The 27,596-nt window shown below is 35.1% G+C and overlaps 1 protein-coding gene across 1 annotated transcript; it reads left to right on the forward strand.

Annotated features, from left to right (window-relative positions):
• The first annotated feature begins 8,291 nt into the window (after positions 1–8,291).
• LOC125667509 (SAP domain-containing ribonucleoprotein-like) lies at positions 8,292–25,697 on the forward strand. The gene is made up of 11 exons (XM_048901043.2): positions 8,292–8,429; positions 8,619–8,718; positions 11,434–11,462; positions 12,802–12,869; positions 13,011–13,125; positions 13,956–14,026; positions 16,774–16,822; positions 17,901–17,972; positions 18,924–18,995; positions 23,096–23,179; positions 24,672–25,697. Exons 1-11 carry the CDS (start codon positions 8,394–8,396, stop codon positions 24,711–24,713), a joined length of 738 nt encoding a protein of 245 aa, XP_048757000.1. The 5' UTR covers positions 8,292–8,393; the 3' UTR covers positions 24,714–25,697.
• Positions 25,698–27,596: the final 1,899 nt, after the last annotated feature.

Raw genomic sequence — 27,596 nt, forward strand, 5'->3', positions numbered from 1 at the left:
TGCTGATTTCTTTACATAGGCTTCCTATTGGCAGGCGCAGCCAATACAAATTTATCCTCTACTCATATAAGGTGATTCATAAGATGGCACCAAAATACTTGGAGGAGGTGATCACTGTTTACCAACCAAATCGTTCCCTAAGATCTGAAAATTCACTGACATTAGTTATATATAGATGTCGAACCTCATATGGAAACAGGCGCTTGGATATGACAGCAGCTACACTCTGGAATTCTCTGCCTGATACCCTCCGCCGTTGTCAGAATTTAAACACTTTTAAAAAACATTTAAAAACACATCTTTTTAGACTTGCATATTATTAGTATTATAGGTGGTTAAATCATTTTAACATGACTTTTTCAAGTGTATAATTGTATATTTATTTCAACTATTGTATTTTATATCATTTGATTGTACGGCGTGGAACTTTCTTCATGCACATCATGTTTTAGATTTTAGTAATTTTACTTCACATTATTGATGTTTTGCTAGCATTGTTTTGATATGATCTGTCTTAATGCTATTATAATTTCCTTTTACTACTTTTATAACATGATGTATCATTTGTATTGTGTGCAGCGCTTTAGAGTGGTTATTTATAGTCATATAGGGCGCTATATAAATAAATATTATTACGGTATAATATTATTATTATAGAAAATTGAGGACTATTTCAAACATATGAGACATATTTGAGATATCTCTTATAGGGGCAGTAGTTGTGAAAGTGATGGCAACCCTTTTCTCTCAAAATTGCTCAATGGCAAAGGAATATATATCAATGACTAATAAAAACATCCATTTTGTGCAAAAACAAGAGAAATTTGATAAAACTACGTTAGATAACCGCCTTTAGTGTAAAGAAATTTATAAGGAAGAATTAATGTTTAGCAAGAAAATAATTATTTAAGCACCAAAATAACGTATTCTTGTGTCTGTTTTGAGGGTTAAAGGTATTTGAAATAATTAAATACTGGTGTTATTAATTAATTCGAAACACATAATATTGAGCAATTTTCATTGAATTGAGTTTTTGATGAACAAAATGGCAGGTAATGCCCCTTTGAGAACTTCACCAATCTATTATAATTCATTTTGAAATAACATGACAGAAACCAATTTGAAGATTAAAAATCCATATGAGAATATTTTAAGCACACGATGAATGACTCATTTAAAAATATATTTTGAAAAACAGTATATGTAAATGTTATATTCTTTTGTCCAATTTATACATACCAATACACAATAAAATCCTACTTATTATCAGGTAATCATATCATGAAATTAAAACAAGTTCATTATCTAGACCTGTAATAAGAAAAATAACATTTATGTCCCTTCTCATGCAGTTTAACATTTATTCTTTTTATTAATGACACAGTATGCTGGAATTATATGGCTATTTCAAAATGGATAGATCACAGATTTTAATGAAAAGGTGAAGATAATGAACAATGGTCAATCTCATAACTCTTATGATATATACAAATTAAGATTTGGACAAACATGGGCCACTGGATATACCAGATGTGGGATCAGGTGACCAGGAGGATCAAGTATCCCCTGTTGACCGGTCACACTTGCCGTAAGCCCTATATCTTGACCAGGTAAACGGAGTAATCCGCAGTCAAAAATCAGTGTGTAGATGACGGTCTAACAATTGGAATGAAATACGTTTGGGCAACAATTGACCCATCGACAGGTTGTATAATATTCCATTCTCCATTTTACAAGGTGATCGTTCTCAAAGTTCTTAGATATATTTCTATTTAAGATCAAAAGGAAAACAGTGCATGGATATGAGTTTCATGTTCCTTTTAATTCTCTCATGAGAAAACAAACTCGTTGACTCCTCATCTTCAATTGATGACAATTCGTACCTAAGCAATATGTCACTTATACGCGCATAGATATATTGCATTATGAGCAGATTCTTGGGTACGAGTTGACTTTTGCCTTTTGGGTACGAGTTGACCTATTGGGTACGAATTGACCTATTTGATACGAGTTGACCTGGGTACGAGTCGGTCAGGGTACGAGTTGACTAGAAATCTTTACAAGGCAAGATCTGAACCAATCTCTCACCAGAGGGCGTTATGCAATGCTCCACAACACGTGAAAGTGAAGCTTGCGTAGCGCGCCCTCTGGTGAGAGAATAGCTCTGAACTGCATTTTTAAAACTATATGTACATGTTTCTTCTTTTTGGAATTGATAAACTCTCTATGAACTCGTTTATCTGGTTTTACCATTACGGAATTATCATTACAAAATGAATCATCATTAGGGATTGCTCATTCTGGAAGTTACTGTTTAAAGGTCACCGTAGCTAAGATTTCCTAACCCACGCTACCGTCTATCAGTACTTTGATTTATTGATCTTTTTTCAACAAAACAGATAATTTTTTGTCATTTTGGAGTCTGCATCCTTCCTTTTGGGACTGAGAAGATACAAACTTAGGTTGCACCCCCCTCCTGAAAATTTTCTGGGTCCATCCCCGTAAGAACCAGTTTTCTCAAGCCAGAACCTCTGATATCTATTGGAGAATTAGGACTTAAATTTCATATATGCACTTCTCTGGCGATTCACGTAATCTTCATTATTTATACACAAAGGTGAACTCATTATTTTTCTAGTTAATTTTTTTCAATTTGTTTTAAAAAAAGGAGGGGGGGATGTTAAAAATGAATTTCTTGATATTCTGTTTATCATGTTTATTGATAAGGAGAAGCTCTATGTGCAGCTGTACATGCAGAAATTACTGAAAGTTTAGTTTTACTATAAAATCATTAATTTATCACATCTTGAACTAAAAACTGAATTCTTTCTACGAATTAAATTGATGAAATTATATTGTCGCAGTCAACTATTTATCCCGAGACGAGGTCTTTCATGCAAATACATGTACCATCAACAATTAGCTTCACGAAAAAAAAAAAAAAAAGAAAATCATAAACATGGCCGAAGACCAAATAAAGGCCTTGAACCTGGCCAAAGAGACCATAATTTCATTACAACTGGACAAGCCGGTTGTGGAAAGATTTACATATTCACAAATATATGTCAGATTAAAACTTCGTAGTTTGGTAGGTAATTTTTTCATGGAAATCCAAAAGAACCATGCTTTGAAAGTACAATTGGCAATGCTCCACATACATACATGTAGTATTCGTTTTTCAAAAGGTGTGACTCAAAAAAAACCAAAATATTTCATTAAGCCCTTTTCATGTATTCGGATCCAAATCGATCATAAAAATGAAATGGTATCATTTCTTTGGGTAATTGATAAAAAGAATCAAAACTTTGTTATAAGATTAAACAAATATCATGTCATCACGTAGCACTGGTCCATGCATCGCACACATACATTTCTTATACTAATAATAATTAAAAACAACTACCCTTTTCCAATCCCGAAACCCCACATCATTTTAGATCGTAATAAACATTGTTCTGTTTTGATCTAACCTTTAAATATACATTTTGTCTCTAACAATATGCTCTAAATCATAACTTGATTAAGAGTCTACAATGATAAGATATTTGGATGGTGTGTCCAGGGGTCCGTGTTTGCCCAACTATCTATTTTGTATTGCTTGTAGGAGTTATGAGATTGATCACTGTTCATTATCTTCACCTTGCATTTGGATACATGTTTCCAATATTTTTTTCAGACATTGGCAATTCTAATTTTTCTTCTATATCCAAATCTAAATGACAATTTTAACTTTTATTTTCTGACACTCAAGTACACCAAAGAGAATTTCCCCTATTTTCCTTGCTATAAGCCTAAACTTATCTGGCCGTTTGTACTCAATAAACTAGAGTCTTTTTACTATCATCGGTATTCTCTTAACTTTTCGAGCAGCAAATGGTATTCAGAAATCTTGTGTCGTTTTTGTTTTTCGTTCTAAAAATAGTGGGCCGCAACAGAAATATATATCACCACACCTTCCGTTCTTTGTGGGTGGCGATTGATTGATTGAACGTTGCTTATTTAAGTCCCTCTCGAGAATATTTCTCACATATGAAGACGTCACCATTGCCGGTTAAGGGCTGCAAAATTTAGGCCTATGCTCGGCGCTTATGGCCATTGAGCAGGGAGGGATTTTTATCGTGTAACACCTGCTGTGACACGGAACCTCGGTTTTTACGGTCTCATCCGTAGGTGGTGAGGTTAAAATTAACGATGCAATTGAACGTCGTGAAATTTAGAATGACCGTTCTTTTCAGTTAGTAGTTGCTTTTTCTATAGGATTTCTCAGTTGAATTGCACGTGCACCTTATTCATCTTTTATGATCAGTGATATCACTTTCATGATCGTGTGCAGGATTGGACAATACAAGATGGCAGACGGCAGTTCCAAACAAAGGTAGGCTCTTAAAAATCTTTATTTCACCGACTTATTAGACGATGAATCTATGAATTTAAAACACTGCCTGGCCAGGGAGGCATCATTTAGTTGATTGGTTGTTGGAATTCGTGTACACATACAACTGTAAATTCATTGATCGAAGTTGACGATGTCGTCTCGATAGAGCTCCAAGCGGGCGAAGATGTTTCTAATCATGTTTTTATGAATTTTAAAAAAAAGATAATTTCGGTATAATTGACTCTGCACATATCTTTTGATGGAAACTTGATCCAGTGTATGCGATTTGTCCCTCAAATCGCCTTGGTTAAATGAATAGCTTGACTTTATATTTGCTTATAAATGTGCAGGATTGGACTATGGTTGTTTCCACGATAAACGTGCTGGATTGGTTCTGGTTCAGTTTTGGTTGTGGATTGGACCCCCCCCCCCTTTTTATTTATTTATTTTTACTTGGGGGGGGGGGGGGGGGGGGGGTCCTTTATATTTTCGAATCTCAACTTCACTTTATCATATTTTAATTTGATTACTGTAGCTTAGATTCTAAGACATTTCCAACATGACCGTTCTGTATTTTGAAGTTTTTTGTTTACTGTTATCAAATTACATCGTCGTTTAAGTTCCCAACGATGACAGTGGCTACTGTAAAAATATCAATTGGCTATCTCCTTCAAATATAAACAATAGCAGATCTATACATGAATCATCAATCTTTGCTTACGACCAGATGCAACGTTGACTGTTCGTATCCAGGACATATAAGGCCATTTTGATCTATAAAACACGTGAGAAATTATCATCATTTTATAATCCTCTGTAACAATATAAATTCGACATTTCTTGAATTCAATTGTTCCGTTTACATATTCCCTAATTCCAAACTCTGTTGTATAGATTTTCTCCTTTGTTTCAGGTATCAAGACCTAGAACTTCATTCCATGAGATGGGTACGGTACACTTTGAATGTGCGAAACCTGTGGTCAGGAATTCAAGACCAATTCTGGAGTGCGTAGGCATGTAAAAACGAACCACCAACCAGAGAAATTGTCTTCGTTTGTGACCAGTGCAACACACACTTTTGCGCATTATGAAAGAAACATGAAGTAAAATATTTACATTGTTTTCTGAATACGAGTTGCATACATGTACCATAGCAACCGTTTTATATATTCGTTTATGCACATTATGAAACGATTATTATTAATTTATTTTGCTTTGTTTTACAAAGATACTGCTAATCTTTTATATTGATTTTTACACATGTTGATTAGTTATTTCATTGAACCAGAAGTGTTCTTAATTATTACTTGTTATTAAATATATTTCAATGTCATTGCATTTTTATTCAACTGATGACAACTAGTGAAAAATTGTAATAAAGAGTAACCTCTCATCTGAGCAGCAAATATTGAAGGAAAAAAAACCCACCATAGACAAAACTGCTTTTCATCTAGGTTCATATTTCAGCTACAGGAGTGATATTGCGAATTTCTGAGAAAATATCCTTTTTTATTTTCTTTCATCAGTATATGAACTATAAGGTTGAATTCAATGTAATTACAAGAAACGAAAAGTTTTAAAATACAAAAATGCTGATATTTACTACATTCCAACAAACACTTTTACAGTAAGTAATTATCCTAGAAGGGTACGATATCTTGCATGACATATGCACTCAAGATAATTAGAATTAAAATGATAGGGAATTTTTTCAAAAGATAATAAATCCCGCTTTAACAATCAAAACTGGTTCCAGCAGAAGCAAACATATGAAAAGCACAAATGCATGTGGACAGATGATTAAGTATTGAAAACATGAACACCTCAACATCTTATTGTCTTTATTGTCATTGAACAGCTTTGTGAAATGTAAACCATCATGCCTGAAGAGATTATTATACGTCAAACCATGATCAGTTTTAATAATTCCATGCAGACATCACAAATGTTAAGTGGTTGGGAATCGAACATGGTCTACATGTGTGTATACAATATAAATGTATTTACTTCTGCAAAATGAAGACTTTTCAACATATTGATCTTCAAGAACAAGGCTCCTTCTAAGGTGTCGCAGAACTTTTGATTCTTGTGCACGGTGAAATTCTCAAACATATAAATGATTTGAAGCTGGCTCTTCCGGCTTACTGATAGTTCCTTGTTCCACGTGCTCTTTTAAGTTTGTCAAAACCATGGTTTTAGTAGGATACATTAAATAGAACACACTTCATTCACTTGCAAGTCGATCTGTAAGAAAAAATGTTAAGAAAGGGTCCAATCCAGAACCAAAATCGAGGTCTAATCTGGCACGTTTATCGTGGAAATGACCATAGTCCAATACTGCACATTTGTAAGCAAATGTTCAAGTCAAGCTATATCATTTAACTAAGGAGATTTAAGGGACAAATCGCATACACTGGATCAAGTTTTCATAAAAAGATATGTGCAGAGTATATTTTACCGAAATTATCTTTTTTAAATTCATAAAAACATGATTAGAAACATCTTCGTCCGCTTGGAGTTCTATCGAGGCAACATCGTCAACTTCAATCAATGAATTTACAGTTGTACGTGTACATGAGTAAGATTTCCACGTGTACATGAGTAAGAATTCCAACAACCAATCAACTTAATGATGCCTCCCTGGCCAGGCAGTGTTTTAAATTCATAAATTCGTCGTCTAATAAGTCGGTGAAATGAAGAGTTTAATAGCCTACCTTTGTTTGGAAATGCCGTCTGTCATCTTGTATTGTCCAATCATGCACACGATCATGACAGTGGATATGATATTTAAAAAAAACCCGGTTTCCTATGGGAGTTTTGTGTATTCCATTTAAATAAAGTTTAATATCTTATAAAGAATACACAAAATACCATTCAAAAATACAAGGAGGGGGAATCAATGGGACATGTTCCGTACACAAGCATCTATGAGTTTAATTGGTCGATATATATATATATATATATATACAAGGTTCACAGCGGGTGTGGCCGGTCGACAGGGGATGCTTACTCCTCCTAGGCGCCTGATCCCGCCTCTGATATGTTACAGTACAGTACTCCGTGTTTGCCCAGCTCTTAATTCTGTATTCATTTTAGGAGTTATGAAAATGATCACAGGCACCTGAAGTATGGATATTACTACCCCCCCCCCCCATTTTGATAAAAAAAAAAAAAAAAATTGGTGGCAATAATTACTCTGAAATGTGTGAATTCCCAGTCTATCTCATCCCTCTTTCGATTGATGTAATCGTTTCACGCTTTTTGTAAGCTTTAGAGATTGGCCTTCTACAGGTATAAAAAAAAAACAATACTTGGAAAATGTGCCCCGAAACAGGGACCCCTTTTTTGTTTACAAATTTTTGTTTCATACATTGTGTATTTTATTATACTGGTAGAAGGCCAATCTCTAAAGCTTACAAAAAGCGTGAAACGATTACATCTTTCAGAGGAGTTGTAGGAAAAGAAATAAAAAATTAGCATAAACCCAGGTTATGTGTGGAGTTTTTCAAACATGTTCTTGTGGTGCAATATTAATGTAGACACGTATTTTGACAAAAATTAGCAATTTTAAGAGTACATGATATGCTGGATTAGTAAAATACAATACAGGCAACTTACCAGTGTCTATAGGCTAAACAGCTAATTTTAATTAGATTGAGATTGATTCATACTCCAAAGACCGTAAATGCTATTTATCGGTGCGATCGAATAAACTTGGATTGAATTACCACAATTTCTGTTCCGCTTTCATTTAAAGAGTCTGTAGATACTAAAATTTAGAGACAGATAATGGAAAAGATGCTCCAACTTTTAAGATGTCATTTGCAGAGGTATATCGAAAATAAAGGTTGTAAATTCAAGCATCATAATAGCTACAGCTTGATCGAATAAATTTGGATTGGCCTAACAAAAAAGTTTGGAAGTCTTCAATGTTTGAAGATGAAAACAGTCCGTAGAAATTGAAACTATAAAAAGAATTTTTAAGAAATTTACAAATAGAAATAGAAATACTTCTAGAATGTCGCTTACAGAGGCAGATTTATCGAAAATGAAGGTTGGAAATTCAAGCAATCATATTTTTAAGAGTTCATTTTCCCTAAAGAATGCAATTGACTTACAGTCTTACATCTGTAAAACATTTGCAAAACATGTGCAACGCATTCATTCTGTAAGGTTTTAATCTGAATTTTCTCTTCGAGGAATGATTAAGACAAGATAGAATATTTTTCTCCTTTTTCATTAGGTGGCTGAACTGAAGGCAGAATTGAAAAAACTTGGCCTGTCGACATCTGGACAGAAAACGGAACTTGTAAATCGGCTGAATGAGGCATTGCAAGCAGCTGGTAAGAAAAAATATTTAAGCACCATTTTCACATTGGGACTCTAGTGAGCATTCCCATCACAAAATGCATTTAGGAGGAATAACGCACCTTAGAAATCAGATGTGTCGTAAAGCTCTAGGATAAATGCCGGTAATTTCGACCAACCGGGAAATTCTGGCGCAATATTTCTAAGCCTTGATTGAATATCTTAATCCTTCTATTACTTGTGTTGTTTTCTTAGTTTTGTTCCTTTGTTTACGAAGAATACAGAGAAGTCTCAAAAATGACACATTCGGATACATATAAATAGTTATTTCCTGTAAGAAACACCATAATGGTCATTTCATTCAAAAGCTACGAGCCTTGAAAAATTTGACTACCTATTGCAGTCATAGAAAAATTGTATTTGCAAGTAAAGAAATTTTTTAAAACTTTTAAAAAAGAATTTAGGATAAATTAGGATGTACAAAAATGCGCTTTTTAAATATACAAACAATAAAGTTCACACAGAATAATGAATAAAATGCACTTAAAATAGTGTCCGAATTTACTGGACTGATTTTCCTATGGAAATTTAAACACGGACACTCATAAGGGTGTGAAACAAATTATTTCTTCAGACATGTATGCAAATATTTAAATATCTATTATTATGTTTGAGAATTTCCATATCATTTATAAATATTGGATTTTGTGAGTTGGAGGAGGGGGGTTGTTTCGAGTATGAAAGTTTAAATAAGTATTAACCGAAATCATGACCAGGATCAAAGTAGACTGTCCGAATTTACAGACCGATCGTCCAAATTTAACGAACTTTGTCCTGTTTTGTTTTTCCATTTACCATTCCATAAAATTATATCGTATTTCGGAATTCTCTAGATCTTTCAAGGCCTATAGTGAATCGTTGATTGGAATTACGTCGTGAAGTGCAGTATGAGAGTAAGTAGCAGGTAGTGGGGGAATGATTTGCGCATCGAACCAAACAGTCTGAAATCACCGTTATTGTAAAATGTAGAGATTGTGTGTTTGAAGGAGCAGTTGCAAGGCACTGGTCGCCTAGCCCTTTTTTTTTCAGGAGTGCTGTGGGAGTTAGCTAGAGAGGAGAGTTATGTTTAGGGTTTCTGAGCTAATCAGTCAGGGTCATAATGCAAACATGTTATTAGAAAAATAACGCGTGTATGTTATCTTTTTATCACACTGAGTTACCTCTCTTTCCCCTGTCCATCATCAAATACTGTGCAGTACTCTAAATAACTCAAATAGGTTATTTTAGTTAATTTGTTTATGTTATTTTATGTCAACCCTCTCACTTAACGCCACATGCACAACAGATTTTTGCTAATGCACCAAGACAAAAATAAACGTTTGTTTCATTTAAAGCCTTGCTTAATTCAGGGAAAGTATTTTAAGTCTTCGGAAAAGTCAGAAAAATTGTTAATTTGTCGATAAAAATTTCACCCAAAAATGTAAATAACATCTCATAATAACAAGTGAAGTTATTTTAAGTTCTGTCTGCTACATGCCACCATTAACTATTGTCATTTGGAGTCTGCGCACTACATCTTCTTTTGCATACTTGAATCCCAGAATGCAATATTTATCGATGTGAAATACAATAAACAAAAGATTGCAGACGCAGTCAATGAACAAGTAAGATTAAAAAAAATAACGATAATGTGTTATTTTTAAAAAATATAAAGTTCTGCTTGTGTAAAATAATTCCTTTGCGTTATTATTCAAAAAGCGTGTTTGCAGTATATCCCTTACTGTTAAATCTGTTTCTCTTAATTGATGGAAGTTTCAGAGATGAATATTAGTGTTAAATCTAGGATCTAGAGAGGGCACACATGTCATATGTTCAAAAGGGCACTTTTCGTCGCTGCAAGACAATTTTGGGGCACTTTTATTGTATCATACTATGATAATAATAGAATAATCATTTAGCTTTTTTAAAAGTTAATACCTGCTGTCTTGATTTTAAACTTTTCAATCAACCTTGTGAAATAAAGAACATTTGTTCATATTATTATAACAAATATTTTTAAAAATTTTATAGAGAAAAAAGGGCATGGTGCAAGTAAAAAGGGCATGGCGTGGCGCCATGATAGTTTGCTTTAGATTTAACACTATAATATAAAAGTTGATAAATTCATGTCTCTTGCTTGAGAAATGGCCCTGTGTACATGGATTAATAAGGAACTCTCCATGTGAAAAAGGGGAGATCAAGTTTGACAGTGAAGGTGAAAGCTATTGTGAATTATATGTATTTGAATATATATATATATATATATCCTTGTAATATAAGTAGATATGTATTAAAATAGATTTGTAAATAGGACTACGGGTTTATCAGCGTTCTATAACCAGTGCCACCACAGGGAAGATCCATTAGACATTTTGATGGAAAGTGTAAAAATATACAATAATATTTTGAAATTGAAAACTTTCAAATTAGTCTTATTTAGTTTAAATTACAGTTTTAGAAGAAAGTAATCGGGGGGAGAAATTTAAACCCTGCTAAAGTTGAACCCACAAAATCTACAGATCACTAGTCAACATGTTGAGCTACCAAGCTAGGCAACTAAAAAATAGATCTGAAAGGAATACACAAGTAATGCTGATATTTATACTTTCATTCATGTTTCGTAAGGAAGTCAGCCACTCTGATGACGTGCCATTCCTCCTTCACATTTTTAAACATGTAATTGCAGTATGACGGTGCCTTTTTCTTTACAGGTGAGGAAGACATCGGTGTTGAAGATGAGGTACGCTCTTACAAATTAAATAATTTCTCTATTAAGCACATCTATCATCTATAATTCTTCATTTCGTAGGAACTGCAGGCTTATTGATTCATTTTGTTTGAATACTTGAATTTTTTTTTATTTGTCCAGCTACTCAATGGTAATTTGGTGTTAGATTTAATTTGATATCAATTAACATTTTATTGGTAATCAGCAGAAATTTAATGTGAAGATGAATCCGGTACTTGTAGTCATTGGTAATCAGCAGAATTTTAGTGTGAAGATGAATCCGGTACTTGTAGTCATTGGTAATCAGCAGAAATTTAGTGTGAAGATGAATCCGGTACTTGTAGTCATTGGTAATCAGCAGAAATTTAGTGTGAAGATGAATCCGGTACTTGTAGTCATTGGTAATCAGCAAAATTTTAGTGTGAAGATGAATCCAATACTTGTAGTCATTGGTAATCAGCAGAATTTTAGTGTGAAGATGAATCCGGTACTTGTAGTCATTGGTAATCAGCAGAATTTTAGTGTGAAGATGAATCCAGTACTTGTAGTCATTGGTAATCAGCAGAATTTTAGTGTGAAGATGAATCCGGTACTTGTAGTCATTGGTAATCAGCAAAATTTTAGTGTGAAGATGAATCCAATACTTGTAGTCATTGGTAATCAGCAGAATTTTAGTGTGAAGATGAATCCAGTACTTGTAGTCATTGGTAATCAGCAGAAATTTAGTGTGAAGATGAATCCGGTACTTGTAGTCATTGGTAATCAGCAGAATTTTAGTGTGAAGATGAATCCGGTACTTGTAGTCATTGGTAATCAGCAGAAATTTAGTGTGAAGATGAATCCGATACTTGTAGTCATTGGTAATCAGCAGAAATTTAGTGTGAAGATGAATCTGATACTTGTAGTCATTGGTAATCAGCAGAAATTTAGTGTGAAGATGAATCGGATTATCCGGTACTCGTAGTTACAGTGGAGTCTCACAAAAGTTTGATGGATCTCAATAAAGTTTCACAGGTCCGGATATGCTAGTACAATTAATGAAATTATTTGACAATGGATAACTCTGTTTAACTGATCAAGATATAGGGTTCACAGCGGGTGTGACCTGTTGACAGGGGATGTTTACTCCTCCTAGGCACCTATGATCCCACCTCTGGTGTGTCCAGGGGTCCATTTTTGCCCAACTCTCTATTTTGTTATGCTTTATAGTAGTTATGAGATTGATCACTGTTCGTTATCTTCACCTTTCATTATAGGGTTCATTTAATTATAGATTATTTTAAACCATGTTTGATTAAAGCAAAGCTAGTAAACAGAGAGAAATGTTTATGTGTTTCTGCTTTGTTTTTAGGGAGATGAAGTTTTGCAAGATGAAGAGGAAATAATTTTATCAGAGGACCAGGGCACAGCAATTCAAAGGTTCAGTGCTCAGTAATGATTTAACATATTTATATGTCCACTGATTTCTCCACCCCTACTTTGTTTGTTTTTATTCTCACTTGTTATTTGTGATTGTTGATGTTTTGTGTTATAATGTAAGGGAAATTTTGTTTCTTTCAGCCAGTCAAAAGTGGCTGACACTGAAGAAGATGTTGAGGATGATGCACAGACAGAAGAGGCAGAAAACAAGAAACCGGAGACCAAAGTAGTCGTGACTAGTTTGTCAGAGGAAGATGTGGGTAGCTCTCTCTGTGTGTGTAAGAGAGAGAGAGAGAGTGTGTATAAGTTGTGACTAGTTTGTCAGAGGAAGATGTGGGTAGCTCTGAGAGAGAGAGAGAGAGAGAGAGAGAGAGAGAGAGAGAGAGAGAGAGTATAAGTCGTGACTAGTTTGTCAGAGGAAGATGTGGGAAGCTCTCTGTTTGTGAGAGAGAGTGATGTATAAGTCGTGACTAGTTTGTCAGAGGAAGTGTGACATAAGTGAAAAAAATCTCAACAAGTTGCTTTAGACATTGAATTTTAACTAATTTTCCGTATTTTCCTTTAATTTATATGCTCATAGATATCTGATATTTTTCGAAAAAGAGAATTAATGACTTACAACCTAGATTCATTAAAGCTTTCAAACATCGATCAACCAATTAATTAGACAAAATTAATGAACAATTTGTAGAAAATTTGCCCCTTACAGAAGTGAAGCCCCTTTTATTGTTTACACCCATCAGGTACAGGTATACAGACATACTTGTACATCCCAATAGTTTTCACAGTTGTCGCTCCATTGACTACAGATTGTCGATCTACTCGCCACTCCAACGAGTAGATATCGCCGTTACAAATCTTCTAATTTTGTATTTTGTTTTTATTCATTTTTTTTGTTGCAAAATTATTGCTGCCCCTTTGCCGACGCCCTTGTTTGAGTATCTACTGGTGTAGTTTATTCGACTTTTTAAAAAAAAAATTCTAGTCTTCTTTAAGTACCTAATTCTGAAGGTCTAAACAAAACTGGCCACAGGGTTGATATTTTGATATATAATATATATTCAATATGTATTTCTATTCTTATAGAGGTTGAAGAAGAGAGCAGAAAGATTTGGAGCAACAAATGATGATCTGAAAAAGAAGACTAGAGCTGAAAGGTCAGTGGATGACAAATTATGACCCCCCAACCACCACCATTGCATTGTTTCTGATCTGTTTTTGAACTGTACAAACTTCATACACCTTGAACTGCAAGGTCAATATAAATGACAGGTCAAGGTCAAATTTGCTACAATTGGACTTAGTAATTTTTCAGGAGCATGGAGTTTTAGTGTTTCACTGTTATAGGATTTATGCTATTAAGTATATGATGTGAACGGTGGAGATAACGAACATTAATCAATCTATAATAATCAAGTATATACATTTATATTATGGTGTAGATGTTGGTGTACAATTATCCTTTAAAAAAAATTGTTCATTTTGCAATTTATATTTGCTTTGATTTTTCTAAAAAAATTTCTATGTATTGGATTTGGGAAATATTTTCAAGTGTATTTGTATGATTGTCTAAGACAAGGTGTATTGTTGTAGACTGTTTTAAGGGAGATAATCCCTACAAATGTATGAGTACTGCAGTAATCTTATTCAAAAATGATATTATCAAGAAATGCAATGTAGATTATAGCTATATAACAGATGATATGCAGTGCTCCCTCGAGGGAGTACTGTATTATGATTATTTTATTTCTAAATATAAATATGTAATATTGTACTACAAAAATACAAAGACAGCAGATTCAGTAACTCTATTTGTTTCATGATAGTAATGATCTAAGTCACAATGTTTCAAGTTCATTTGGACATGCAAAGACCATTTTGATAAGAGCTAAACTGCATCTGTCCAGTTGAAGATTAATTGATAAGATTTACTCTAAGAAGAGAGCGAAAATGATTTATCACTCCTTAAGTTATGTGGCATTCTTTATACAATCAAAAATTAGTACATGTTTCACACCTCGAACAAAAATTTTTTGCATGTACCAAATAACTTGGTACACCCCAAACTTCATGGTTGGTTAACCGCACCTTTGTATTTCTAATTATTAGACCAATAATTCTCTCTCTCTCTGAAATAAAACTGCTGCACCATATGCATTTTTATACATTCTAGCTATATTGCAAATATAAGCGTATGTTCGTGAAAAACTAGAAGATGTTACAACTAACTAAAATCACAAAGCTTTACAGTTCGTAAAACAGAAGCAAATATAATCAAAATAAAGTATTTCAATGGGTATGTCTCTCTCTCTCTCTCTCTCTCTCTCTCTCTCTCTCTCTCTCTCTCTCTCTCTGTGTGTGTGTGTGTGAGTCACAAAGTGATACATCCAGCAATCTATCAATTGAAACAAATTTAAAAGACACAGGGACAGTTTTATATCACCATCAGCATATCTGATCCGTTTTTGTTCGTCACCCAAATAGTCTGATTTCAAGATCATTGTCTGAAATTATATCTTGGAAACGCATGGAAGTATATTCTATCATGCCCGAACATGTCCAAGACAATAGTTTTAGTTATTTCTTAGCTTAAATCCATTTGAAAAGACATGACAGACACTCTTGAAACATGAAGATATATTGAATGTGTACGAAAAACCTAATGATATTTGAAAACTACTCGCTGTGCATCCTTACCTGGCTGTTAAATACAGGTAAACTCCCCTTGAGGGCACAAATGATCAAATCTAGCTAATACAAAATTGCACCGATCAAGATAAATGCTGTGATCTTGATTAAAGGATAAAAAATACGGAAGGGTTGTAATAAATTAAATAGAGACCACAAAGAGTTTTCATTTCTCATGTGAAACATGTACTAAGAATGTTAACTTTTTTTCTCGCCACTCGATTTTGGTCCCTTGCTTCACTCGGCACCAAATCTCTTGTTACTCGAGAAAAGTTTACCAATATATACTTGTTAAGTAATCCGTTCATGTCTGATGGGCGTATCACATAACATGATGGACATTATTTGGCTATTTAGTTGAGGAATTATAATTTTTAAAATGCAAGCATGGAGTCATACCACAACGCAGTGAAGATTATATTCATATGAATGAGTTGTATGTGCTAAGTTATGCTATAACTCTATGTCGCATTGGTAATTTAAATCATGACTTGATAAATATGTTACATATTATAGGGTTATTGAACTTGTATTGGTGAATATTGGCACGAGTTGGCTGTGAAAATGCATGTCAAGCTTGTGAGTGCATTTTGACACAGCTAATATTCACCAATATAAGTTCAATAACCCTTTTATTATATAGGTAAAGTATTTAGTTGTTGAATTATATCCCTATTCACTCAAAATACTACAAAATAGATGAGAATTCATCAATATTGGCATCTAAGGTGAAAGTGTGCAATATCAGCATGCATTTCTTAACTGTTCAATATTAAACCCGTCATTTTGGCTTGTTTCAATATTCAGCATGCATTGGCTTGTTTACGTCGTTATGGTAAGGTAAATATTGAACGCTCATACTCTGAATATTTTGGGCGCACACAATTTATGCAATGCAAAGTTAGTGTTCAATAAATTCTCAGGATATTGAACACTAACATTCTCAAGATTTTACGCAGACTTTATAATAGACTATTTATTAGCTATATAATAAATGTATTTATTACATGCTTATATGAAATTGAAACAAAAATGTCAGAGTGAATGGCATTCTCACAGTTTATGCAACATGTTACTGAAATATGAAAACTTTTTTTCAGCGAATTAAATGGTGTGTTTCAAACAAACTTGCATTTTCATAATTTGTCCACATATGAGTGTAAATTTCGTGTGCACTATAGTAGTTGGCTTACGTGTGCTGTTCCGTATTTTGTAGGTTTGGACTGCCTGTTCCACCGAGTAATGGAAAAATCACATCCGATGTTGTAAGTCTTGTGTTTTTAGTTTCATCAGAAACACTATAACTCTCTCTGAGAAAAATTTCAGTATTAGTATATTGAATGGCCAAAAGTCTTACATACTCTATTCACTTTTCTGATTAATTTTCAATTGTTTGTTTATTTGAAGAATAACATAAAAATGAATCAAACATTACTTTCACTAAAACCACCATGAAATAATTCATGTTCTCTGTACGTATGGGGGCCATAGTTGCCATCCTCCAACAGGTAAAAAGAGGGTCATGACCCTCTTTGGAAAGCAAAAAATCTGGTCATAATTCGAAACGGCATTCACGACATAATTACGAGGACTATATGTGTTATAAGTGTTTATATTTCCAAAATATTTACAACAGAAATGTGTGTATTCGTATTTATTGAAGAGAAGCATAGTAACTGACAGTGACACATTTTGAATGTTTTAAGACTGATGGAGATGGACAATATTCAAAGTTGGACACAGATTGATTAAATTTACAAGATAGGAGGGTATTAAAGGTTTCATTGTTTAGACTAGGTTCAGATCTGAATTCAGCTTTCATAACTTCTCTGTGATGTACATGACCATTGGCATTGTTTACGTAGATCCAAGTTTGTGTTGCAAATTGGAAATTACAAGCGCGATATAATTTACTAAACAAAATTATCTGGAAATGTAGTGAAAGGGATGACCCACTGGGTCCTAAATGATTATCAGATTACGGATCGAAAAATTGGGTGTAACCCTACAAAATTGGGTGAGTTGGCAACTATGATGGGGGCGTTCTGTTTTTGTGACCTTTGTCAGCTTGTTTTTGAATGGACTTGAAAAATTGTGGTGAGGAGTAGAAAAGAATGATAAACAAATTAACATTCTAATATTTGATGACTGGTGAATTCTAAATTACATGTACATGAAAACGTGGTGACAACAATTGCATGCTTATAAATGTTTCAGAAAAAATTTAGATCAGATTACATTTTGTCTCTTCCACCCCAAACTTTTGAATAAATTTTGTTTTCTTAATATTAGTATATTTTTATTCAGTCCCGTAGGTCATTTTATTATAAATTGATTTTACAGGCAACAGATGTTACCAAACTGAAGCAGCGGGCCGAGAGATTCGGAACAGTTGTAGCACCTGTCCTGTCCAAGGTAGTCCTCGTCCTCTGTAATCTCAACATGTGGTGAATCTTATTCTTTGTAATCTCATGTGGTGAATCTCGGTTCTCTGTAATCTCAACATGTGGTGAATCTCGGTTCTCTGTAATCTCAACATGTGGTGAATCTCGTCCTCTGTAATCTCAACATATGGTGAATCTCATCCTCTGTAATCTCAACATGTGGTGAATCTCGGTTCTCTGTAATCTCAACATGTGGTGAATCTCGTCCTCTGTAATCTCAACATGTGGTGAATCTCATTCTCTATAATCTCAACATGTGTGAATCTTATCCTCTATAATCTCAACATGTGGTGAATCTCGGTTCTCTGTAATCTCAACATGTGGTGAATCTCATTCTCTGTAATCTCAACATGTGGTGAATCTCGTCCTCTGTAATCTCAACATGTGGTGAATCTCATCTTCTTAATCTTAACATGTGGTAATTCAGGATCAGTTGATAAATCTGATGACGAAGTGGATGGAAATGTTTAAAGTGTTGTGTGTCAACTGTAGAAAAGAATAGGAACTATACAGAAATGTCTGGTACACATGTGTATAACATGGATTGTACAGAAATATCTAGACTAAGTGTATATAACATGGACTGTACAGAAATGTCTAGTACACGTGTGTGTATAACATGGACTGTACAGAAATGTCTAGTACACGTGTGTGTATAACATGGACTGTACAGAAATGTCTAGTACACGTGTGTGTATAACATGGACTGTACAGAAATGTCTAGTACACGTGTGTGTATAACATGGACTGTACAGAAATGTCTAGTACACGTGTGTGTATAACATGGACTGTACAGAAATGTCTAGTACACGTGTGTGTATAACACGAATTACTTGATTTTTAGATCAGATGAATCTTTACTGACAGTTTTTTGTTTGAAATTGTTATGATTCATTGGATTTGATGTATTCTTATTTTACAGGTGGCAAATTCTGACAAATTGAAGGAGAGAGCAGAAAGATTTGGAGCGGTGGTTGCACCTGGATTGTCCAAGGTATTTGTAGGGTCAAAGATCAGGGTTGTGTTATTGCCTTGTTCAAGTTGCTAATGGATTCAAGGTTTCAAAGTTCAAGGTTGTGGTTTTGCATTGTCCAGGGTATTTGTTTGTAAAAGGATCAGAGTGATTCTGGTATTTTTCGATTTAAGCTTTTAAAAGGATTGAGATGATGACCAAAACAAAAGCTACTCTTAGGGAGGAAAGAATCAAATGTTGCATTATGATTCAAGCTTATCAATATCTGTCATCTAGGACTCTTATTAATGTCTGTCATCTAGGACTCTTATTAATGTCTGTCATCTAGGACTCTTATTAAGGTCTGCTGTCTAGGACTTTTATTAATGTCTGTTGTCTCGGACTGTTATCAATGTCTGTTGTCTAGGATTCTTATTAAGATCTTTTGTCTAGGACTCTTATTAATGTCTGTTGTCTAGGACTTTTATTAATGTCTGTTGTCTCGGACTGTTCTCAATGTCTGTTGTCTAGGATTCTTATTAAGATCTTTTGTCTAGGACTCTTATTAAGGTCTGTTGTCTAGGACTTTTATTAAGGTCTGCTGTCTAGGACTTTTATTAAGGTCTTTTGTCTAGGACTCTTGTTAAGGTTTGTTGTGTAGGACTCTTATTAAGGTCTGTCATCTAGGACTATTATTAAGGTCCGTCGTTTAGGACTCTTATTAAGGTCTGTCATCTAGGACTCTTATTAAGATCTTTTGTCTAGGACTCTTATTAAGGTCTGCTGTCTAGAACTCTTGTTAAGGTCTGTTGTCTAGGACTCTTATTAAGGTCTGTTGTCTTGGACTCTTATTAAGGTCTGTTGTCTAGGACTCTTATTAAGGTCTGTCATCTAAGACTCTTATTAAGGTCTGTTGTATAGGACTTTTATTAAGGTCTGTTGTCTAGAACTCTTATTAAGGTCTGTTGTCTTGGACTCTTATTAAGGTCTGTTGTCTAGGACTCTTATTAAGGTCTGTCATCTAAGACTCTTATTAAGGTCTGTTGTATAGGACTTTTATTAAGGTATGTTGTCTAGGACTCTTATTAATGTCTGTCATCTAGGACTCTTATTAAGGTCTGCTGTCTAGGATTCTTATTAAAGTCTGTTGTCTAGGACTCTTATTAAGGTCTGTTGTCTAGGACTCTTATTAAGGTCTGTTGTCTAGGACTTTTATTAAGGTCTGTTGTCTAGGACTCTTATCAATGTCTGTTGTCTAGGACTGTTATCAATGTCTGTTGTCTAGGACTCTTATTAAGGTCTGTTGTCTAGGACTCTTATTAAGGTCTGTTGTCAAGGACTCTTGTTAAGGTCTGTTGTCTAGGACTCTTGTTAAGGTTTGTTGTCTAGGACTTTTATTAATGTCTGTTGTCTAGGACACTTATTAATGTCTTTTGTCTAGGACTCGTATTAATGTCTGTTGTCTAGGTCTCTTGTTAAGGTCTGTTGTCTAGGACTCTTATTAAGGTCTGCTGTCTAGGACTCTTATTAAGGTCAGTTTTCGAGAACTCTTATTAAGGTCTGTTGTCTTGGACTCTTATTAAGGTCTGTTGTCTAGGACTCTTATTAAGGTCTGTTGTCTAGAACTCTTATTAAGGTCTGTTGTCTTGGACTCTTATTAAGGTCTGTTGTTTAGGACTCTGATTAAGGTCTGTTGTCTAGGACTCTTGTTAAAGTCTGTTGTCTAGGACTCTTATTAAGGTCTGTTGTCTTGGACTCTTATTAAGGTCTGTTGTCTAGGACTCTTATTAAGGTCTGTTGTCTAGGACTCTTATTAAGGTATGTTGTCTAGGACTCTTATTAAGGTCTGTTGTCTAGGACTTTTATTAAGGTCTGTTGTCTAGAACTCTTATTAAGGTCTGTTGTCTAGGACTCTTATTAAAGTCTGTTGTCTAGGACTCTCATTAATGTCTGTTGTCTAGGACTCTTGTTAAGGTATGTTGTCTAGGACTTTTATTAAGGTCTGTTGTCTAGGACTCTTATTAAGGTCTGTTGTCTAGGACTCTTATTAAAGTCTGTTGTCTAGAACTCTTATTAAGGTCTGTCGTCTAGGACTCTTATTAAGGTATGTTGTCTAGGACTTTTATTAAGGTCTGTTGTCTAGAACTCTTATTAAGGTCTGTTGTCTAGGACTCTTATTAAAGTCTGTTGTCTAGGACTCTTATTAAGGTCTGTTGTCTAGGACTCTTATTAAGGTATGTTGTCTAGGACTTTTATTAAGGTCTGTTGTCTAGAACTCTTATTAAGGTCTGTTGTCTAGGACTCTTATTAAGGTCTGTTGTCTAGGACTCTTATTAAGGTCTGTGATCTAGGACTCTCATTAATGTCTGTTGTTTAGGACTTTTATGGTGCAGTCTTCACGAAAAACTTTGTGAAGCACAGGCCCTTCGGGCCTCCCAGTATAATAATTGTCCAAGCCCGAACAATATTTTAGAGGCCCAATTTTTTTTTTCTAATTTGACCACTGGTCATTTGCAAGGTGCTGCATGCTGATTCTAAACTATAGATACATGCACAGTTCTACTGTAGGAAAATACAGGTCAAGATGATCATAGTTAGAGAACAACTGACATTAGAAGGATCTCGATTATCTTATTTTATTTTTCAACATATTAATCTCGCAGATGACATCAGCAGCTCATGTTCTAATTTGTTTTGTATACACCACGTACAAACATTTTGTTTTCTCCAGAATCAAATCTTAGCCAAGACCTACCCTCGGTCCAATGGGGCATGAATATTCGTTCTTTTCTCCTCGTACGATCTGATGGTTGTTATTGTGAAATACAATAGGGTGATTTTGAATTTCCCGGATGAGCCCCCTCCCTATACTTCAGAAAAGGCAGCATGGTTGATTGTTTTTCTATGCGAAATTTGACTACTAAGTCATGACAAAGTCTGAGTCAATCTCGCGCTTTATTTGTAATATATACAGAACATATAAAAAAACATTTATAGGCCCGCCGGACTCCTGGGTTCAATATTTTAAGAAGCCCGATCCCGATTTTACTGGCCTCGGCCATCGGGCCACTGGTTAACGTCGAAGACTGATGGTGGTCTGTTGTCTAGAACTCTTATTAAAGTCCGTCTTCTAGAACTCTTATTAAGGTATGTTGTCTAGGACTCTTATTAAGGTCTGTTGTCTAGGACTCTTATTAAGATCTTTTGTCTAGGACTCTTATTAAAGTCTGTTGTGTAGGACTCTTATTAATGTTTGTTGTCTAGGACTTTTATTAAGGTCTGTTGTCTAGGACTCTTATTAATGTCTGTTGTCTAGAACTTTTATTAAGGTCTGTTGTCTAGAACTTTTATTAATGTCTGTTGTCTAGGACTTTCATTAATGTCTGTTGTCTAGGACTCTTGTTGTGGTCTGTCATCTAGGACTCTGATTAAGGTTTGTTGTCTAGAACTCTTATTAAGTTCTGTTGTTTAGGACTCTCATGGTGTACACTGTCGTGGTGGTCTAGAGGTAGAACATTCGCCCCGTATGCAGAATGTCAGGGTTTGAATACCAGCCTCAACATACCTAAGTCGTTACAACAGGTAGTGACAATTCCATCATTAAATGCTTGGCATCAGGTGTGAATGTCACAGGTCCTTAGAGGTTACCTTTAAAACGGATGTCCCGTGTCACAGTAGGTGTGGCACGCAAAAGAACCCTCACTGCTCAATGGCCTAAGGCACTGAGCATAGGCCTAAATTTGATGCCCTTCACCTGTATTGGTGACGTTTCCATACGAGTGAAAAATTCTCGAGAGGGACGTTAAACAAGTCCTATCAATCAATCATGGTCTACACATTACATACACTGACACTTGGCTACTGTTCTTATTTCTAATGTAACAACCAGTATTTTTTAATCTTTATTTTGATAGCATAGTAAATTGAAGGCTGAGGCGGGTAACGAAGAGTTGATTTGAGTTCAGTGATGCATTGTAGACATTACCTTTTCCTCCATTTGCAGCTACAAAGCCAGCATGAACATCTCATCTTTGGATAGAATTTTTTCCCCAAATGATTAGAGCATACTACTCTGAATTTGAACTTAGAGAATAGGGATGTTATTATCAATTTTTGCCATTAATTTGTGATTTATTTTTCAGTCCGTCGAACAGGAACGTCTTCTAAAGAGGAAAGAACGATTTGGGGTCAGTGTGGGGACAGTTTCATCAGATGGTAACCTGGAGGTGAGTGGACAATGTTAAGCTGTAGAGTTTATTCTGAAGGGGGGGGGGGGGGGGGGGGGGGGGCTACTACAAAACGTAAAGTGAGTGGACAATGTGAGTTTATTCTGAACAAGGGGGGGAGGGGGGGTGGGGTGGGGGGGGGGGGGCTACATGTACTACAGTACCTGAGGTGAGTGGACAATGTGATATTATTCTGAAGGGGGAGGGGTCTACTACAAAACCTGAGGTGAGTGGACAATGTGAGTTTATTCTGAAGGGAATTTCTAAGTGAAATTCCCGGCATTCTAAGTGAAAGTCTCGGCATTCAAAGTGAAAATCCCGTCATTCTAAATGAAATTCCCAGCATTCTAAGTGAAAGTTCTGGCATTCTAAGTGAAAGTCCCAGCAATATAAGTGAAATTCCTGTCATTCAAAGTGAAAGTCCCGACATTTTAAGTGAAAGTCCCAGCATTCTAAGTGAGAGACCTGGCATTCTAAGTGAAATTCCTGGATCTCTGAGCTGACCACTCACACAGATCCTAGCCTGTATATGTTTTATAAGAGCTGACCGCTCACACAGATTCCAGCCTGTATATGTTTTATAAGAACTGATCGCTCACACAAATCCCAGCCTGTATATGTTTTATAAGAGCTAACCGCTCACACAGATCCCAGCCTGTATATGTTTTATAAGAACTGATCGCTCACACAGATCCCAGCCTGTATATGTTTTATAAGAGCTGACTGCTCACTCAGATCCCAGCCAATATATATTTTATAAGAGCTGACCGCTCACACAGATCCCATCCTGTATATATTTTATTTGAGCTGACCACTCACACAGATCTTAGCCTGTATATGTTTTATGAGCTGACCGCTCACACAGATCCTAACCTGTATGTTTTATAAGAGGTGACCGCTCACACAGATCCCAGCCTGCATGTTTATAAGAACTGATCGCTCACACAGATCCCAGCCTGTTTATGTTTTATAAGAGCTAACCGCTCACACAGATCCCAGCCTGTATATGTTTTATAAGAGCTGACTGCTCACTCAGATCCCAGCCTATATATATTTTATAAGAGCTGACCGCTCACACAGATCCCATCCTGTATATATTTTATTTGAGCCGACCACTCACACAGATCTTAGCCTGTATATGTTTTATAAGAACTGACCGCTCACACAGATCCCAGCCTGTATATGTTTTATATGAGCTGACCGCTCACACAGATCCTAACCTGTATGTTTTATAAGAGCTGACCGCTCACACAGATCCCATCCTGTATATGTTTTATATGAACTGACCGCTCACACAGATCCTAACCTGTATGTTTTATAAGAGCTGAATGCTCACACAGATCCTAACCTGTATGTTTTATAAGAGGTGACCGCTCACACAGATCCTAACCTGTATGTTTTATAAGAGGTGACCGCTCACACAGATCCCAGCTTGTATATATAGTGCATTTCTATTATATCATTTTCATTGATGTTTTAATATTTTTCCTAGGCCAAGAAACAAAAGAGGGCTGAGAGATTTGGACTGACATAGCCATTTTTTATGCGTAACCATATTCATGAGAAGACAGAGCCACTGCATCAGTACCGTTAACAGACAATGGAGCGAGATTTAATGGCTGCTAATCATACCATGATTTTATAGAACATTCAAAGGGGAAATCTCATTATTCAACATCATCTTTCCATTTTATTTTATTTTTTGTGAAGTGACTTTTGTCATACTGATATGAAAACTATAAGAACCCGAACCGAACTCTCCAGACTTGAACTTTGAACTCTGCTTATTATATATGTATATCAATTCTTCACAGAATTAATTTCAAAATGAAAATGTTCATAATACATATATACGCCGGTTTCGAGATGCGTCCAAGGTACTTCCCTTTGGAGAACTCTAGTGCATGGTAAGGCGCGAAACAATTTGTTTACATGCGGGAGTGGGACAAATATTCATCACTCCGTGAACGTACTCAGTAAATTTCTCATACGCTGTTTGGTCACCTGAATTCAACTGATAAACAAACTAAGTAAGTAAAATGTGTTTAGGAAGTAATTAAATACATGGAATTCTTATCATACCACTGATTCCGTTGGTCTTAAGTACCATATCTAAGACATTTGCAAATATGACATTGTTTTTATGTTTCCACTTTAGTAAAACATTTCTTTCGATAGCATTTTGTATTCCTCATATTTACATATTTAAAGAGAAGTCCACTTTTGATACATTTCATTGTCTTCCTATCTGACTGTAGGTCCACTCTGTCCCACTTTGGCATTCAAATCCCACTAAATGCACCTCCTACACAGAAGAGTTTGTATTTCAAAACTGGCGTATTGATTGTGTAGTAATTGTACATAAAACTCCTTACAACACGAACGCAGAACTGTCCATTTTCAGTGGTATTTGTCATACAATTGTGTCGTTATGATTTTGATTCTGGTGTTCAAATGTGACATTTTACCTCATTAGTTTTATGGAAATAAAGAAATTTGATTATGATGTGTAAAAGACCTCACAGACTTCATTTATTAAGAGTTATTTTTGTGAATCTCTCTTTTTGTAAGATTTGTATACATGTAGATGTGTTTGCACTTTCCCACGTTTAGGAGGAAAAACCACCAGAGAAATTTGATATGGATGAAAAGTACATTTACATGATCAAGTCAAAATAATGCAGTTTTAGTGGAAAGTAATCTGGAAAAGAAATCAAGGCCCCAGTTTGATTACTGTAGTTATTGCATAGAGGATGGACATTTCTAATGCATGTTTGAATTGTTGCACACATGAATTGAATGAACGTATCTTTAATTCAAATGAATTTAATCCCGTTGGGGTCTTGGTTGGAATAGGTCCTCAGTACCCTTTGCTTGTCGTAAGAGGTGACTAAATGGGGCGGTCTTTCGGATGAGACTGCAAAAACCGAGGCAGTGTGTCGCAACAGGTGTGGCAAGATAAAGATCACTCCCTGTTCAAAGGCCGCAAGCGTCGAGGATATGCCTAAATTTTGCAGCCCTTCACCGACAGTGGTGACGTCTCCATATGAGTGAAAAATTCTCAAGAGGGACTTTAAACTATTTAATCAATCAATCAAATTGATTTCAGAATTTTTTTTTGAATAATTGATTGCATCAGTTATGTTATATTTATTATTATCATAGGCAGTAAATAAAATTTGATTATTAGGAAGTCACTTGGAGCTCCAAATGAAATGTTCCTTTGTATCATAAATGATCATATAATTATATTGTAATTTCTCATGAAAATCATTATGTAGACTTTACCTTGTACCTTAAAGAAGGCTTATATAGGCATTGCTTGTGTATAACTTCTCTCGTATTATTAAGAAAATTTGTATGTCCTCGACAGGTGACTTTTGATCGCTTGAAATTCGAAAATTCTTTATGGGATAGATAGCCGAGGTGGTATAGCGGCAGTCTCACTGAAGTTTTGGACAAGCCCAGATTGGATATCTGGTTCGAATACCAATTTTTCCTTCTTATTTTTTTCCTTATAAATTATCAGATTTCCCCTTATGATTTGTCTCTGGCATTTTACGCTAAGTTTTACTCATATCATGCAGTCTTAAAGACGATCACAAATAATTGATTCCAACATGCAGCTAGTGAATAAATGTAACCAAGTATGGGGCCTCCTGTGAAGTATGGGTGTTGTTTATGTAAACGACAACTTAAAGGAAAGTTAAAGAGAGCAATTTCAAAAATGCTTAAGAAGTTACTTGAAGAGATCATGACAAAAGGCTAGCCAAATATGCAACCAGTGCAGACTGTCTAAATGGCACAATGAACTACAGTTCAGTACAAAAACAAAAGCAAATCAAGTGTCTGTTTAATAATAATAATAAAGCCTTTATTTTAATTAGCATATAGGTAGTTTCCATTGTGGTCCTGCATTAAAACGACAATAAAATTTGTATTGTCTGGGAAATCTAACAGCAAATGTGCATTCTGTACATAACTGTAAAAATCAGAGTTGTACCAAAAAGAGACGAGAACTGATGCTTTTATTATATTCGGTATATTAGTACCAGTAGGTTGTAAATGCTGTTCAAAAATATTTGTTGGGGGGGGGGGGGGAACTGAATCCAAATCAAAGCATTAATACTGTACCATACAGAAAACGCTATTCTACATTTGATTTACACCACAAAACGTGAGGTTTCTCATTCACATCAGTTAATTTGTCAATGGAAATGCGGAGCACGTACTGTTGGATGTTTCGAGCATACATGTATATGCAGTGTAATTTGGTAACTTAGGTACTCCATGCATCTGTTTTTAATTCTAAATATTTTGGACAGCGTTTTAGTACGGTACTGTATCTATTGTAACTACGGGTACCATCAATGCGGATTTTAAACTTCTCGTTTAGATAAGATTTGGCTGTGAATGT

The sequence above is a fragment of the Ostrea edulis genome, chromosome 10, assembly GCF_947568905.1.
Source record: "Ostrea edulis chromosome 10, xbOstEdul1.1, whole genome shotgun sequence".
NCBI classification, from domain to species: Eukaryota; Metazoa; Mollusca; class Bivalvia; order Ostreida; family Ostreidae; genus Ostrea; species Ostrea edulis.

Coding starts and splice junctions, on each gene's coding strand:
- LOC125667509 (XM_048901043.2), top strand. CDS start 8,394: ATGTCGCTTACAGAGGCAGATTTATCGAAAATGAAG. Junction 8,430..8,618: donor CAGATTTATCGAAAATGAAG/GTTGGAAATTCA, acceptor CTTTTTCATTAG/GTGGCTGAACTGAAGGCAGA. Junction 13,126..13,955: donor CTAGTTTGTCAGAGGAAGAT/GTGGGTAGCTCT, acceptor CTATTCTTATAG/AGGTTGAAGAAGAGAGCAGA.